We start from the raw sequence: 17477 nt of genomic DNA, 5'->3' as shown, positions 1-17477 counted from the left end.
GATATGATGAAAGCATGACTGGAGATATGATGAAAGCATGACTGGAGGTGTGATGAAGGCATGACTGAAGGTGTGATGAAGGCATGACATGTGATCAAGTGTGACTGGAGGTGTGATGAAGGCATGACTTGTGCTCAGGTGTGACTGGAGGTGTGATGAAGGCATGACTAGAGGTTGGATGTAAGCTTGACTGGAGCAGGTATGATAAAGGTATGACTGGAGAATATATCAGTTGTTACTGGAGGTGTGATGAAGGCATGACTGAAGGAGTGATTAAAGCGGGGCTAGAGATGTGATGAAAGCGAGACTGGAGGCATGGTGAAAGTAAAACTGGGGGTTAGATCAGGCGTGACTAGAGGTGCGATCAAAGCATGACTGAAGGTGTGATTAGGTGTAAATGGATGTGTGGTGAAGGTATGACTGGAGAGATGTGATCAGGTGTGACTGGAGGCATGATGAAGGTATAAGTGGAAATAAAGTATGGCTGACACCAAATAGTAATTATGTGACATTTGGAGCAGCTGTGACATTTTGGAGCAGCTGTTCCTTTGTCAAGCCTGTCACTACCCTAACATGTCCTTACTATCTAGTATTTATACTTACAACCAAAGTTCGGTTTCAGCCAATCGAAATACATTCTTTCAAATCTATGAAAAAGCAGTCGTATATACAAAGGATGGACCTGATGGGAGACTACTAGGGGGAGTAGATACTTCTGAGACTCAGTCTCCCATCAGGTCTGTCCTTTGTATTCCATCATTTGATCAAATGCTCTAGAAATCGTGCCCCATGCCAGCTGTAATCTACTTTAAGGCAAAATCAAATTGGGCAATCGTATTGGATGAAAGATATCGATTGATGGCCCATAGCGCTGCACTGCATCATGATTAGATACTTTTTTTCTTTAATCTCATGCAACTCTATGTGCAATATGGTGAGAGAACCAATCACATAGATCCCTCTCTGATAAGATTATGATGAGAGGGATCTTTTGGCCCTATCGACCAGTGTATGGTAATCCTTTTTAGCCGCTGAGTTCTCAAACATACTGTAGCATGTTAGCAATACTCGAAAAACTTTGGCCTATTAAGGACACCGTAAACACTCGCAACTAAAGTGCTTTCAGTCAGTGATAGAGATGTAGGCTTGCCCGGTTGAAAGATGTCTGACTAAAGTCCGGTCGCACATCACATGAACAACTCCGTGTTTACCGTCGCTTTTGGTGCTGTCAGCGTGCTAGCGACGAGAGCAAAGCGGGCAGCTGATACACTGCAAAGTGCGGCTCCTCACTAGCAGAAAAATAGCAGCAATGTAACAAATCAAGTGGAAGAGACGATGCAGGGCGGGGCCGAGTGATGCAGTGGTGTGTGGGTCATGTGACCGGCTCCGTGGTGGGCGGGGCTTCCGTTAGAGGAAGCGACGGCTAGAGAGCAGGAGAGGGCGGGGCTCCTGATGTTGCTGGATGTGAGGCAGCAGGTGATGGTGTGTGGAGCGGAGTACAGTAGCACGGCAGTCTTGGCATAAGTGGGGCGGGAACCCTCTCCCCTTGGGACAGGCAACCTACCGGACATGGAGTGAGAAGGTTGCTCCCTTATTCCTGATACGGGCCATCATCATGGGGGCCAAGGAGTCCCGGATTGGTTTCCTCACGTATGATGAAGCCGTTAAAAGAGGTGAGCAGTGGGCTGGCTTGTCAGGTTGCGATCAGGAAGTAGGGTAACCTGCTGGACAGCACTGCTGGCTCGCAGAGGCCTGCTCGTCTTGGGGCAGTGGGCTGGAAAGGTCAGTGACAAGCAGGGAAGACGCTGCAGGACGTGGGTGACCACCAGCGATGACTGACAGCTCTACAACACTGCTGCAGGGTGATCGCTGCCCTCCTGACGTAGCTTTGCTTACCTCTCCCAGACAGCCAGCCTGTGAGCATTGGAGAAATGCAGCAGCATCTAATCCAGCCATTGTGACAGCCGTACACACACACACACAGGCTGGCTGCACAACACATTTCCTCAGTCTATGCTGTCTTTCCAAAGGCTGTGCAAGGATAAACTGTGCTTATGTTTGTGTGCTAGACTCACTGCTATTGGAGGTGGTGTTTAGCCTATTGTTCTCTCATACCGAATTGTTTACTTTTGGTGTTTTGAAGAGCATTATCTGTCTCTGGGCAGGACAGGTGACCTTACTATCTCGGTGCATAGAATATAGGATTGAGAAGTAAATGCCTATGTTTGTGTTGAGTGTCTCCAAGCTTTACTGTAATTGTAAGGTGTAAAAGAAAAACACCTAGTTCCTTGTCTTTTATTTTTATTAGTCTGTGCAAAGCTTCCCATTGAGTGTTTATACTGGAACTCCAATATTCAAGGAGTGATCTCTGAGGTGGTGACATAAAAAAATACACTGACACAAAGGCTGAAAATAATTCTAGAGCTGATTGTCACTTTAGCAGGTGTTGCTTGGTGTGGGCTGGCACTTCACAGTGGTTGTCTGACTGGAGCTTGCTAGAGCTGATACTGGTGCAGACAGGGATTTTCCATGGGCTCCTTTTTTCAAGAGACTAGAAAATACCACCAAATTGCTTACAGGTTGTTTTCTTAAAGCCAGCCAGAACCACATTTGTAATGTGAACTCCCTAAGAATGGAATTTACATTGTCAAAGCATGTAACTAGGGCTGTAAAGCACAAATGCCAGGTATCACTTGCAGTGTGAACAAAACCCTTAGGGCCCTTTTCCACCAGCGCGTTTGCGCTGGCTGAATCGCAAAAACGCAAACCGCTAGCAATTTTACAATCGCTACGGTTTGCTTTTTAACATAGGAATTGCGGTAGGTAATTTCCACTACCGCGATTCGTTTTTTACTTGATCGCGATCGCGCCGCGGAGCGACTTTTTCCGCGATTTTGCTATGCATAGCATAGCAAAATCGCGGCCGCGAACGTCGGGGAATCGGCGGTAATTGCGATTCAGCAATCGCTAGCGTTCAGCGTGAACGCAAGCGATTGCTAGTGGAAAAGGGCCCTAGGGCCCATTTCCACTGCACCCAGCGGCTGTTGCTGTGGTGTGGCCTTGACTGAGAACACTCTAGCGTGTGTACCTGCTTAAAGAAAACCTGAACTGAAAATGGCAAGCTAAAATAAACACACACATGTCATACTTGCCTAGCCTGTAGTCTACTCCTTGACCTCTTTCTCCTCTCCAGCGTCCTGTTTGTGCACTGTGATCAATGGAATTCTTAATCTTCCATTTTAAAAATGACCATTACAACATAACAGCTTCCAGGTCAGCACACTATTAAACTGTAATATCGCCCACTTGAGCCATAGGGAAACATGGACATTACCTTGCTCATCAGTTGTCCTTTCAGTTATAACTGGCAGCAACTGATATATAACTGATATGTAACTGACAGCAACTGATGTATTTCAGTTCTGACAAAATCTTGTCAGAACTGGAATGAATTATTGTTAGAACAAAATGGTGAGCTTCTGAGAGGAACTGATGGCGAGGGAAGTCTGTAATATTTATTTCAAGGTGTATTCTGTTTATTTTAAATTCGCTCAGTTTAGGTTCCCTTTTAAAGGACCACTGAAGTTAGAGGAATATGGTTAAACAAAACCAGTTCCTTGGCAGCCCTATCTATTTGCCTGCAGTCGTGTCTGACACACACCAGAAACAAGCATGGGGCTAATCTTGTCATCCGACAATGTCAGAAACGCCTGATCTGCTGCATGCTTGTTCATAGTCTATGCTAAAAGTATTAGAGGCAGATGATCAGCAGGGCAGCCAGGCAACTGGTATTGCTCATAAGGAAATAAATATGGCAGCTTCCATATCCCTTTCACGTCAGATGTCCTTTAAAGTGAACCAGAGACGAAGCACCCTTATGTATTTTACCATATTTATCATTGGGAACATTAGAGAAAACGCCTACCCTGCTTTCTGTTTCATTCTTCACTGCTCAGCCTGCTTGTTATCAGCCCCGATAAAATCCCAAACTGAGCATTCAGTCTGGCTTTGCTCAGGAATCATTATAGCTGAGTCATTATAGCAGAGCCTGAAGGAGCAGGCTTGGGCTTGAAAAGACCTCAGAAAAGACAGACTCAGCTATAATGATTCCTGAGCAAAGCCAGACTTAATGCTCAGTCGGGGATTTTATCAGGGATTATAGCAAGCAAGCTGAGCAGCGAAGAATGAAACAGAGCAGGGTAGGTGTTTTCTCTAATGTCCCCACTGATATATATGATATAATACATGAGGGTGCTTCGTCTCTGGTTCACTTTAAGGCCACTTAAAGGGAACCTTAACTGAGAGTGATATGGATGTTGCCTGGCAGTCCAGCTGATCTCTGTGGCTGCAATAGTGGCTGAATCACACCCTGAAACAAGCATGCAGCTTATCCAGTCTGACTTCAGTCAGAGCACCTGATCTGCATGCTTGTTGAGGGTCTGTGGCTAAAAGTATTAGAGACACAGGATCAGCAGGCGATTCAGGCAACTGGTATTATTTTAAAAGGAAAAATCCATATCCTTCTCAGTTTAGGTTCCCTTTAAACACTACATGCTTTTGCGGCATTGTATGTTTTAGGAAAATTCCATGTACAGGCCACAGAACTCCTTTGTATTGGTCACACTATAAGTTGTCTTGTAAGTGCATTTTTCTAAAGAATGGTAAGATTTACTTCTTTAGAAGCATGTAAGGATACCAGAGGTCGAACGTTTTGGAAAAACGGGGTGGGGGGGTTGACCAGGCATATTCTATCAACTGTCCTGAAGCCCACCTTTGCCCTCCATAGCGTACCTAACAGCCCCCCGAAACCCCCCCTGGCTTCCACTTCTGGTCGGTCTGTAGATTCTACAGCGTGGCGGGGGCTCACGACGCATACGTATGACATCAGTACATACAGCAGAGAGCGCTCCTGGCCATGCTGTGGGACGTGCAGCCTGGCCAGTGCCTGCCTACTAGAGGCTGACCAGAAATGGATCCTGGGGCTTTTCAGGGGGCTGTTAGGTAAGCTATGGGGGTGCAGAGAGAACGGCGGTGGGCATCAGGGCAGGTGATAGTATATGCCTGCTTCCCTATTCCCCCTCTCCCTTTCTCCAAAACTTTTGACCTCTGGTATCCTTTAAATAGAACTGTAGTGAAAATGACAATAAAATTGCTTTTTTTTTTTTCTTCAATATTCATTTATAAATTATTTAGTCAGTGTTTGCCCATTGTTAAATCTTTCCTCTCCCTGATTTATGTTCTGAAATGTATTTGGTGGTGACCTCTTTAGTTCTGCCCGGTGATCTGTGCAGAATGTTCGTTACTGAGAGTTCTATGTACAGAAGGGGTTGCTGCTTGCTTGGCAGCTGGAAAAAGCTGTTCTTTCCCACAATGCAACATGGTTTACAAACGGCAAGCTGTCAGGACCTTGGTCTTGACATCACACTGTGGGAGGGGTTTTACCACAATATCATCCATTCAAACCTCCCTGATGATCTATTTGAGAAAAATGTAAATATTTCTGGTGGGAAAGGGGATATCAGCTATTGATCAGAATGAAGTTCCATCCTTGGTTAAAGAAAACCTGAACTGATAATAAAAAGTCAAAATAACCATACACAGGTCATACTTACCTCCTGTATAGTCTATTTCTCAATCTTTTTCTCCTCTCCTGCGTCCTGTTTGTCCACTGTGATTAATGGAATTCTCTTTCCTCCATTTTTAAAATGGCCATTACCCCATAAGAGCTTCCTGGTCAGCACACTGTCAAACTGTAATATCACCCACTTGAGCCGTAGGAAAACATGGCCATTACCTTGCACATTCAGTTGTAACTGACAGCAGCTGATAGCTGACAGCAACTGGTATATTTCAGTTCTGACAAAATATTGTCAGAACTGGAAGGGATCACTGTAAGAAGAAAATGGTGAGCTTCTGAGAGGAACTGACAGTGAGGTTAGTATGTAATATTCATTTGCAGCTACGTCATGTGTTTATTTTAAGTAATTTTCCTAACTTCAGGTTCCCTTTAAAGTTCCTCTTTAAGTGTTGTACTTAGGATGGTGGAACACAAATGTGGGCTTAAAGACGTACAGATGCGAGGAGAAAAGCACTCAAGTTTATGAAAGTGAGTACCCTTTGTATAAGGGACAACTGCATCAGGAATGACAGAGGGGCTTCTGCAAGTGGGTTAATGGGTGCTAGTCTAGTTAAGGGGATCCAGCAGGAACCCTTATAGAGAACATTTCTTCTATCACAGCACCCTTTACAACACAAAGCATTGTGATTGACCAAATAGTGTGATTGTAGTTTTACTATAAAATATCTGAAACCTAGCAGTTGGAGAGGGTGCTGTCTTAAGGGGTCCATACACCTAACGATTTTCCCGCCGATATACAGCAGATTCGATCACTGTGATCGAATCTGCTGTGAAATCGTTGCGCAAACGCTGACTGAACAATCGATTTCGTCCGAAATCGATCGTTCCCATTGGTCTGTGTCGGAATATTTCGCTCGATCACCGGCAGGTCGGGAGTGCGTCGATAGCGGTGTTCGAATGTCCGACGACTGACGCTACCGGCAATGCATTACCTGATCCGGCCAGGGCGTATCGCCGCTGTCACCGCTGCTTATTCTCTGCTGGATTCCAGCAGGCTTCACTTCTTCCTGTCCCGAAAGGAAGTTTAAACAGAGCACCCTCTACTGTTTAAACTTCCTCGGACGTGAAGTGAAGCTGGAGCCGAGCGCGGAGAAGACAGCGGAGACTGGGGGACTCGCACCGGCCTGATCGGGTAATATATGAGGGGGGGAGGCTGCGGCAGCTTCACAGATGGTGAATCGATTTCATGATGAAATCTATTCACAATTTGTTTGCAGTAAAGGCAGCCATACAGTCCTTCTCTGATCAGATTCGATCAGAGAGGGATCTATCTGTTGGTCTCGATCTGATGGCAAATCGACCAGTGTATGGCCACCTTTACCCAATCACTTTAGTGCAATTTCCTTATGAGCTTTCCTGCAGGGTGCCCTAGACTAACGCCGGATAAGGAGAACTGTAAACACTGACGCCAATCGGCATGCTGAATCATTTAGTGACCTCGGGGATACCTGTTCACGCTAGGTTCTTGGCCTCTCCTGAGAACAGTCTAAAGCAGGGTAGGGAACCTTGGCTCTCCAGCTGTTAAGGAACTACAAGTCCCACAATGCATTGCAGGAGTCTGACAGCCAAAGTCATGATTAATAAAGGCAAATGCATGCTGGGATTTGCAGTTATATCACAGCTGGAGAGCCAAAGTTCCCTACCCCTGGTCTAAAGCATTGTATACACGTACAAGGAATGCTGCCTATCAGCGATCGGTACCCAATCCCTAAGTCAACATGGCTGGGCTCAGGCTGAAAGACATGTCTATATCCTGCAGGCCAACAATGTTTTCAGTTTCTTTGCGGGGAGCTGTATGGCTTGGACATGTCACATGGCTGGCAGGGTAGTTGGAGAGAATAATGCTCTCGACTGTCAGTCGGTTGAAGCAATCCACCAGGCGGATTGCCAGTTGACAGGTCGTAGGCTGCTTAGCACGCTGGGTGCACTGCAGAGACCTCATTAACAATAGCCTCGGCCATGTGTCATCTAGTGTGTGTGTGTGTGTATGTATGTATGTATGTATAGGGGTTAACGTGTACAAGGCATAACAGATCTGAATCCAGATAAGATCACCTAGTCATCAGGACATCTGATCTGCTAACTGTGCTATATACAGGGTATACCTTGCTTGGTCGACCATCCCCTTTTTATTCTTTGCAGAACTTGTCTGGTGCCATCTTATCTGGATGTAAATAGCAATGACTGGGTTAAGTTTTTCAACTTGATTACTTTTAACCCTAAAGGCGCGTACACCTGCCATACCGCTGCAAACGACTGATCCGTCAGACCCTCCCGCCGGGCGGACGTTCAGCTGACAGTAGCCCGTGTGTACGCGCTGAAGGCAAACTAATCATGCTTTGATCCGCTCAGCGGATTGTTCAGAAACAGCCTTATCAGTCTGCCAACAGAGCTACTGGCGGCTGAACGTCCACCCAGCGGGAGGGTCTGACGGATCCGTTGTTTGCAGCCGTATGGCGGGTGTTTGCACCATAAAAGCACATTCGCATTAGAAGCACTTGTAGTTGGTACTTTCACAGGACTGGTTATCTGTTGACTTTCAAAACAGGTGCCTACTTGGCACTTGCTAGTGGTTTCACTGGAGTTTCTAGGCATTTATATAGAGGTCATACTAGCCACCAAAATGCCTGTGTCTAGGCAGTGATGGGTAAACTATCACCTGAAACAACCACAGATCATCATTTTTGGACAAAAGGTATCTACAGTTTTGGGCTAGTTTCTGCAAGCAATTCCTGTCACACAGTAATACTTCATAGCTCTAGAAACAATGCTTGAGCAATAGGAACTTCCTTGTTTTCAAAGATGCCAGTTCACTGTACAGTATTGGTCCAGGGTGACTTTGTTTAGGATTCTGCTGAAGGTATTTTGGTGGTGCTGAACATGAGTGAGGGAATGCTCTTTCCTTTTTTACATTAGTTTCTTGGTAGCAAGTGGATGAACTAAAATTTGTAGATTTACCCAACCTTTAGCTGATTCCCAAAGTTCCAGAAATGCATTTTTTTTTCTTTTGATTGGATAGATTACCTCACTACTTGTTACTGAAAAACCACAGGAAGTGTAAGGAATCTTTCTCAAAAGAGACCAGGTAGTGGTACAACCAAGACATTCTGACCCTTTGTACATTCTTTCGAAACACTTGCAAATATTGCATGTAGATCCACTTAAAGAAATGTTGTTTTAAGTGAGCTAATAGAGGTTTTTACCATACATGTTTCTTTATTATGGTTCCTGACAGTAATGAGTTTCTACAGGAAGAAATATAGCAAACTACATAATAGGTTTCTCCTTTGTATTTAGTAGTGTTATGCACAATTACTACAGTAATTGGAAAGCTTACTAGAAAGGATGAGCCTAAGTAAAAAGTCTGTAAATCAGCAAACTTTAGGTTTGCATCCATATTCACATATTTCATAACTGTTTTTTGTTCCAGTCTGTCTATCAAAGGAATGTAAACACATGCAAGAATCTGCAGTGTACAATGCTAGAACTGTGTGATTTTAGTTGCATAAATGTTGCTTGTTTTGTAACAGTTAAAATTTGATATTTTTTTTACCGTAGTTATTATTCTATGCTATTTGGATAATGAAGTCAATCATAAATTAATTGGTAAAATGAGAACATTTGGATAAAACAAGAGACATGCAAATCCTGTCTTGAGCCTCCCCTGCTGAATCCGTAAACATATCAGACTGGTTTTGGTAACATCTGACTGGTTTTGTTCAGCTCTTAAATATAGCCCTTTATCTCTTGTTAGACTTGCTCCCAAAATGTAATTGGGTGGAATCTCAAGGCTGCCAACAGAGACTTTGAATTGCACAATGAAAACCTGCCCAGTGTGGTGTGTTGTATGTTTTGTGATCTCCATGGAGTGTTACTTGAGAAAACCTCTTTTAGGTCTGTTTTTGCATGGAGTGAAGCTGGGACAATTGCAGAAGCATGCCCCCAGTTCAGCATCTCTTTGCATTTAAAAATAAATAAATAAAATACATTTGCAATAAAGTGTCTTTTTTTTTTTTTGCATTGCACTCCAGTTCAATTTGCAATAAATATATTGAAAGTGCTTGAGAGGGAAACTAGCCGGGGGTCCTTTTGATTGTCAGAATTGAATATCGAAAGCCGCCACTGCGTGCACCTGAATGAGCCCTTTTGAGAGAGGTTTTTTAAGCATGTTGGTCATTGATTCAGCTGAAAATCGATCAACATGATACAGAGGCAGCAAATTTGAGTAATGTATGAACACCGTATCCTATGTGAAATATGCGCTGTGGAGTCGGTGCAAAAAAGTAACATCCGACTCCAACTCCGATTCCTTAGTTTATAAACCAAATTGTTCCCACTCCACAGCTCTGATATGACATAAGGACAGCTCAGACTGTTGTTCACAGTAACCAGTATATACGGTAGCAGAGTGATGCTTACTGTTTATGGTAATGGGAGGAGAGACATCAGTGCTGTGCATGATGGAGTGGCTTCTGTTGGGTGAAGTTGAAGGGTTCTTTACGGGGCTGTGGAGTCAGTCGAGGAGTCTGCGCAATTTTGGGTACCTGGAGTTGGACTTTATGAAACCTCCAACTCCAGGTACCCAAAATTGCTCAGACTCCACAGCCCTGGTTCTGAACTCTTGCACAGGACAGAAGGAAATGCACCCTGTATGTATTTAGAGGGTTTAGCCTGCCCAATTCCCCCTCCTTTGTGTCTAATCACAAGTTGAAATTTGATTTCTCCCCGTGTCACATGACTGCCATGGCAGAGATGGCAGATAAGCTCATATGAAAGCACTGGCTGTAAACCATGTCTGCTTCCATGAATCGGGAAGTAGTGCAGATTTATTTTAGAATTTTTATCAACTGTAACAAAGAAATGTTTTTGTTTAAAGGTTATTATGCTGTTGTGTATCTTTTAGAGCAGAGAGGAGTTCTGAGTTCAGGTCCGTTTTAAGTAACCCTGGGGGTCTATACATACACACACGATTCTTAGCTGAGTTGGCCTTGAACGGCTGCCTTGGCCAAGTTTAGTCTACCGTATATACATAGCTTAATGCTGGGAATACACAATGAGATTTTTCAGCAGATTTACTTTCCGATAGATTTTCCGAACGTTTTTCATTCACTTCTATGAGAAATCTATCGGACCTCTCGGAAATTATCTTTCGAACCATCTATCTGCTAGAAAAATCTCATGGTGTATTCCCAGCATAAGACTCCAGAGGGTTGCTTATTTGGTTGTGTAGTACTAAAGAGATGTGCAAAAAGTTTTACTTAAAGGGGCCCTAAAGTGAAATTAATGTGGGCAGTTTAATTTTCTAGGTGCTACTTCCAGCCCCCTGTAGTCCTACTGGTCCCCCATTGTACTGATCTGTTCCATTCAGCAGCTGTCCCCTCAGAAAGCTACATATGCAGCTCCTTGATCCTGCTTCCGTGGACGTGAACATTCTAAGCTTGTGCAGTTCATAAAAATTGCAACTGTGCACGTGCCTTTGATTGGCCCAGTTGGCTAGCTTTCAAAGGGACACAGCAGCTGAATGAAACAGAATGATCGATGGCAAGGGACTAGAAGGACTACAGGGGCTGTAAGCAGCCCCAACTAAGTTTTTTTAGGTACCCCCTTAAATACAGCCCTGGGTAGGAGCATATACCGTGCAGGTTCCCTAAACACCCATTGGGTCCTTGGAAATGCATTAAAATGCACTGAGGATGTCTCCGGCAATGTAGAGTATTTTACACATGCCAGATGGCTTTTGGCCAAGAACTTTGCATGTGTACAGTATCCCCCGATGTTTATTGACGCGTTGGCTAGTGATCTGCCTGTGCTTGGCACTGTTCTTATACCGGTCTCGCCTCCGCCATCGTGCACCACTCTGTTGGCCCTGCTTCCACCTGATGTGCACATTTTTATTCATTTTTGGATTCACAATAGTTATGCAGGAAATGTGTGTACAATATAGTAGTACTGTCTCTGGGTTAAATTATATGATCACTAAATTCTGCAGTAGTAATGCATCAAATTAAAGGAAGTTACGGGGAAGTTATTAGTAATACAGTAGTGTCATTATTTATATTATTAGATTAACTATTGATAATTTAGGATTTGTTGCTTTTTCATTTGTTTTTGTTTTAGCAAACTGTTATATTTTAAACCAAAACAGAGACTGTTGCCATGAGTCTGTCTCTTCCTGCTCATGTGATTATGCTGATCACGTGACTTGCAGTGCAGCAATTGGCTGCTCTGCTTAGAGCTCTGGAGCTCCTAAAAGTGCAATGGTGTGTTCAGAAAAAGAACATCTGTGTGGCGGCTGGTGGCAGATTTTGTACCAGCACTGTATATAAACAGTGCTTTAGCCTTCTGTCAGTCTAGCACCTTATATACAGTATACACAATGCTCTCAATTAATTTGGTGAAAGAGAACCTGTTGTGTCTGAGTGTCTGTCATGCATCAATACTATGTCCATTATATTTGTTGCTGTTTCACATCTTTCAATTTGCTTTGTCATGTGTTTGTCATTGGTCCAGCACCATGTGTCTAGCATTTGGCTTGAAGTTGTGCAAGCATGCTCAAGAGAAAACAGACAATAGATTGTAGATGTGTCTGACAGGCTTGTCCTTGAGGCCCCATTCACACTTGAAAGCGCAAAACGCCGGCGGTAAGTTTTGCGTGAGTGATTTTTCAGCGTAAAAATCGCTGAACACAATGGCAATTTTTTTTTTTTTTTTTCCGCGATCACATTTAGCGCTTCTATAGCACTGAAATACATGAAAATACAATAAATTGCCGGGAAAATCGCCTGAAAATGGTGCAGGCAACGCGTTTGGGTTTCGTGATTAGCGCAAATCGCCGAAGTAAGAACTGGCCCAAAGGGTTTAATTACACTAGCACTTTCAAAAGTGCTAGCATTTGAGCGTTTTGCCAAAATCGCTCAAGTGTGAATGGGCCTTTATTGTGCACCACAAGCTCACTTGTTCTCCCCTAAGGCCCAGTGCACACCAAAACCGCTAGCAGATCCACAAAACGCTAGCGATTTTGGGTGCGGATGACAGAGTTTAGTCCCAGTGCACACTGGGCGGATCTTGATGCGATCCGCCGGCCGCATCCGCCTCAGCATCCGCGTGGCTAATGTATCTCTCTATGGGCTGGTGCACACCGGCGGTTTGAGGTTTTAAGCAAACCGCAAACGTGCAGCAAGAGGCACGTTTGCGGTTTGCTAAAAACCTCAAACCACCGGTGTGCACCAGCCCATAGAGATACATTAGCCACGCGGATGCTGAGGCGGATGCGGCCGGCAGATCTGCCTGGTGTGCACCGGGCTTCACAGCCTTGTATGTGTAGATGCATTCCCCCCCCCCCCCCCCCCCCACACACACACACACACACACACACACACACACACCTCTGATGTGTAAATGGGGATCTTTTATGTGTAATAACTCTTCTTCTGTTAGAAGAAAGCTTGGTGCGTACCTGTGGCCAGGGCTGTGGAGTCAGTTCAAAAATCCACCGACTCCGACTGCTCAGTTTAGGATTCCACCGACTCCTCGACTCCGACTCCTCTAATTTGCATGTTACAGTCTTGTTGATTGACAGTATGTAACATGAAATTCGGCTCAACTGCCAACGCTTAGGAATTTTAAAAGACAACTGCAGTGAGAAGGATATGGAGACTGCCATATTTATTCCCTTTAGTCATAGACTAAAACTAGTCCTTGGTAAGAGTACTTGTAAAAGGTACAGACCGAAGAACATCTATAAGGCCCTAGGCAATGTAACTGTGGGTACATGTAAGAGTGATGTGCAGGTACTCTGCAGGGGAATAAGGAGATTCTTCCTCTATTACACATTCTTCATGCACAATCTGAACCAGGTTTATGGGTGATAGACAGCACCTCTGTGTTCAACGTGCACAACGTTCTTAGTGGATTCCCTGCAGCTCTGTGGACAGTGCATATGTAGAGTATAGTACTACTGTGTAACAAAGTAAACCTGAGACAGATGAAATTAAAGCTTTATACATACCTGGGGCTTCCTCCAGCCCCTTCAGGCTAATCAGTCCCTTGCTGTCCTCCTCCGCCACCTGGATCTTCTGCTATGAGTCCAGGTACTTGAGCCAGTCTGGCGTAGTGCGCATGCACACACTCCGCTGCCGGGAGCATACTACACCTGCGCAGCACTGTTGCGCAGGTGCAGAACGTACCTGGCTGTGGAAGCGGCATGCGGCCGGACTGCGCTGACTGGATGAATTAACAGGACTCATAGCAGAAGATCCAGGTGGTGGAGGTGGACAGCGAGGGACTGCTTAGCCTGAAGGGGGCTGGAAGAAGCCCCAGGTATGTATAAAAACTTTTTTCTTTTCATCCTTCTCAGGTACCATTTAAATCGTAGTCACCAAACCAAATTTTAACATATCAAATTATTTGATTTCATGAGCAAAGAGAGTGCGTACATAAATCAGAATCAACGCAGAATTATTTCCATCTCGTTGACCATCTCTATTAGTGACACAGCTACACATCAGGCTTTATACTTACAGCATAGATGTTATTTAGTATATGTAAGAGATTCCTGTGTACACATCATATATACTGTACAGTCACAATCAGATGTGTATATCTGACTTTAAAAATACGGGGACTGCTTTATTGAAGCAGCACAAGTAACTAATTTTTGATTGGTTTATTTCATTTTTGTGGACTAAGCACAGCTATTACTGTATGTATAAATTATTTATGATGACTATCTGAGAAATGGAACATTTTATCATATTTTCTATTTTAATTACAGTTTAAATTCATTAGGAGTCGGTGCATTTTTTCCCGACTCCAGGCACCCAAAATTGCTCAGACTCCACAGCCCTGCCTGTGGCACAAGTGTGACTTCCAGCTGAGTTATTATGCAGTCTGACATTTACACATTTTAACATGCATACTAGTACATGAGAGTATTCATTTTATTTGAGCTGTACTGTAGTATTTTTAGAAGAGTGCACGTAAGAATTAACACTTGTAACCATTGTCGGCTCCAGATCCATTTCCACATGACTTTTTAAAGCAGGAGTGTCACCATAAAAATCAAATTTCAACAGCAACTGGTCTGATTGTATTAAGTGATACAGATGCTAATCCTGCATTCAAAACTTTCAAAACTTTTTCCGCTTTTAATATTTTGGAGTTATCACATACTTAAGGAGCACTGGACCTTTAGTAGTCAGTGCCAAACAGTTGCATGCTAGGGATTCTTTTTATCTACAATATATTCCTCCTCTTCCCTTTATTTCCCTGCCAGCTGCTTATCTGAAACCTGATCCCCTGCTCACTTGTGTTTACAAGCAAGGCTCAGGTGGCTCAGCGATTGGAGGAGAAAAGAAAAAAAGTACAGGGCAGAAATGACATCACGAGTTAGCCTAAACTGTGGGCAAAAGACATGGCCCCCACCAGGAACAGAGTTCTCTTCATTTATTATATAACATTCACTGTTTTTTTTTTTTCCCTGACATAGTATGACTAATCTTACGGCTTTAACCACTTGCCGACTGCCTACTTCATATTGGCGGCGGCAAAGTGGCAGCCCCAGGACCACGTAATGCAGAATGGCGTCAGGTCCTGGGGCACTGTTTTGCCGGGGACCGCGCACTGGGATGCGCGCGCATCCGCCGGCAATAGGCTCCGCCCACCCGCGACGTCAACCCGCCGGCCAATCGGAAGCGCCGGCGGGTTGTTAACCCGACGATCGCCGGATAGGAAGCATATAATACGCTTTGTAATGTTTACAAAGTGTATTATACAGGCTGCCTCCTGCCCTGGTGGTCCCAGTGTCCGAGGGACCACCAGGGCAGGCTGCAGCCACCCTAGTCTGCACCCAAACACACTGATCTGCCCCCCCCCTGCCCCCTGATCGCCCACAGCACCCCTCAGACCCCCCCCCCCCCGCCCCCAGACCACTGTTTGCACACAATCACCCCCCTAATCACCCATCAATCACTCCCTGTCACTATCTGTCAACGCTATATATTTTTTTTGTCCCTAAACTGCCCCCTGGGTACTCCTGATCACCCCCCCACCCCTCAGATTCTCCCCACACCCCCCCCCCCCCCCCCCCTGTGTACTGAATCCAAATCCAAATCCAAAAAGCTTTATTGGCAGGACCAAATACATTTAGCATTGCCAAAGCAAAACAAGACAAAACATTAACATGGGCGGGGGGGGGGGGGGGGTTGTGGGAATAGGGAAGGATATAGGGAGTTGGGGTATATAGTCCATAGGTGTGTGGATGATGTAAGGGGCAGCATGGGGGACTGGGATATACAGTCCATAGGGGGGTATTGGGGGGGAATACAGTCCATGTGGTATCATGTTCCTCTCAGTTGGTGGCAGGCTGTGACATATCGGGCAGCTATTTGCACGGTTGTTTCCTCCTCCCCCAGTAGGATGTAGAGTTTCCGCTCCTCATCTGTGGAGGTAAAATCCTGGATGTGGGCGGAGAGTCTCTGGAAGTGGGCGGTCCTCACAGGTGCATATTTGCTGCAGTGTAGCAGGAAGTGGGCCTCATCCTCCAAGACCTCCTGGTCGCATTGTCTGCACAGTCTCTCCTCCCGGGGCTTCCATGTCTGTCTGTGCCGCCCTGTCTCTATCTCCAGGCTGTGGGCACTCAGACGGTACAAACTCAAGACCTGTCTGTCTTTGTGGTGATGTAGCCTCCCCAGATATGGAGCCATTGTGTACTCCCTCTGTAGTGATTGATAGACAGCGAGTTTCTTGGAATTCTTTATGTCACTTCTCCATTCCTCTATGTATCGTTCCTTGCAGCTTTCTATAGTCTGTTTTATTTGGGCTTTTGTCAGCCTGTGTTGGTGGCCTTGGCTGGGCTGGCTGCTGATGCTTTGCTTGAGAGCGCGTGGTATGGCCTCGCCCCCCTGGCTCAGTGAGGCTTTATGGTGGTAAGTGCTGGGGTTGCTGCTCTGTATATGCGCCCAGTATGAGAGTGCCCTCTGCTGGATAGTAAGCCATAGTGGGAACCTGCCTAGCTCTGCCCGGCAAGCTGAGTTTGAAGTGCTTCGATGGACTTGGAGGAGATACTTGCAGAACTCTAGATGGAAGATTTCTGTTGGGCTGGAGTCCCATTTTGATTGGTCAGGGTAGGTGACCGGGCCCCATACCTCACTGCTATAGAGCAGGATTGGGGTGATGATGCTGTCGAATATCTTTGCCCACACTCTCACTGGTGGTTTTAGGTGGTAAAGCTGTCTTCTGATGGCATAAAATGTTCTGCGGGCTTTGTCTTTCAGGGCCTGTACTGCTGGTTTAAAGCTTCCTGATTGGTTGATCTCCAGCCCCAGGTAGGTGTAGCTGTTAGTGGACACCAGTGGGGAGCCATTTAATATAAATGAGGAGGTAGGGGTTTTATTTCCATTCTTCCTCTGGAACACCATCACTTTTGTCTTCTTTGGGTTGATGGGCAGTGCCCATGTGGTACAGAAAGTCTCCAATACTGACAGGCTGTCCTGTAGTCCTTTCTCTGTTGGGGAGAGCAGCACAAGGTCATCTGCATACAGCAGGAACTTCACCTCACGGTCATGCAGGAGGAGGCCTGGAGCTGGGAAGGATTCCAGGGCTACAGCCAGTTGGTTAATGTATATGTTAAAGAGTGTTGGGCTCAGACTGCAGCCCTGCCTGACTCCTCGACCCTGCTTGAAGAACGCACTTCTCTTCCCATCTACTTTCACACTGCATTGGTTCCCAGTATATGAACTCTTGATGACATCATAGGTTTTTCCTCCTATTCCACTCTCTAGGAGTTTTAGGAAAAGGCCTGGGTGCCACACTGAGTCAAACACCTTCTTAAAATCAACAA

General features: G+C 45.2%; 1 protein-coding gene across 3 annotated transcripts in view; it reads left to right on the top strand.

The window, feature by feature from the left end:
- Nucleotides 1-1403: 1403 nt before the first annotated feature.
- Nucleotides 1404-17477, top strand: part of USP32 (ubiquitin specific peptidase 32) — a 244139-nt gene continuing 228065 nt past the window's right edge. For all 3 annotated transcript variants that reach the window (XR_011026247.1, XM_068268724.1, XM_068268723.1), the window contains exon 1: nucleotides 1404-1673. Coding sequence is in view for 2 of the 3 variants with exons in the window: in XM_068268724.1 (XP_068124825.1) it covers nucleotides 1616-1673 (58 nt within the window). In the remaining variant the exon portion in view is untranslated. The remainder of the gene's footprint in view (nucleotides 1674-17477) is intronic.

Source organism: Hyperolius riggenbachi, chromosome 2, assembly GCF_040937935.1.
Source record: "Hyperolius riggenbachi isolate aHypRig1 chromosome 2, aHypRig1.pri, whole genome shotgun sequence".
NCBI lineage: Eukaryota > Metazoa > Chordata > Amphibia > Anura > Hyperoliidae > Hyperolius > Hyperolius riggenbachi.
Note: the sequence above shows the minus strand (reverse complement) of the source record. Positions and strands in the feature narration are given on the sequence as shown.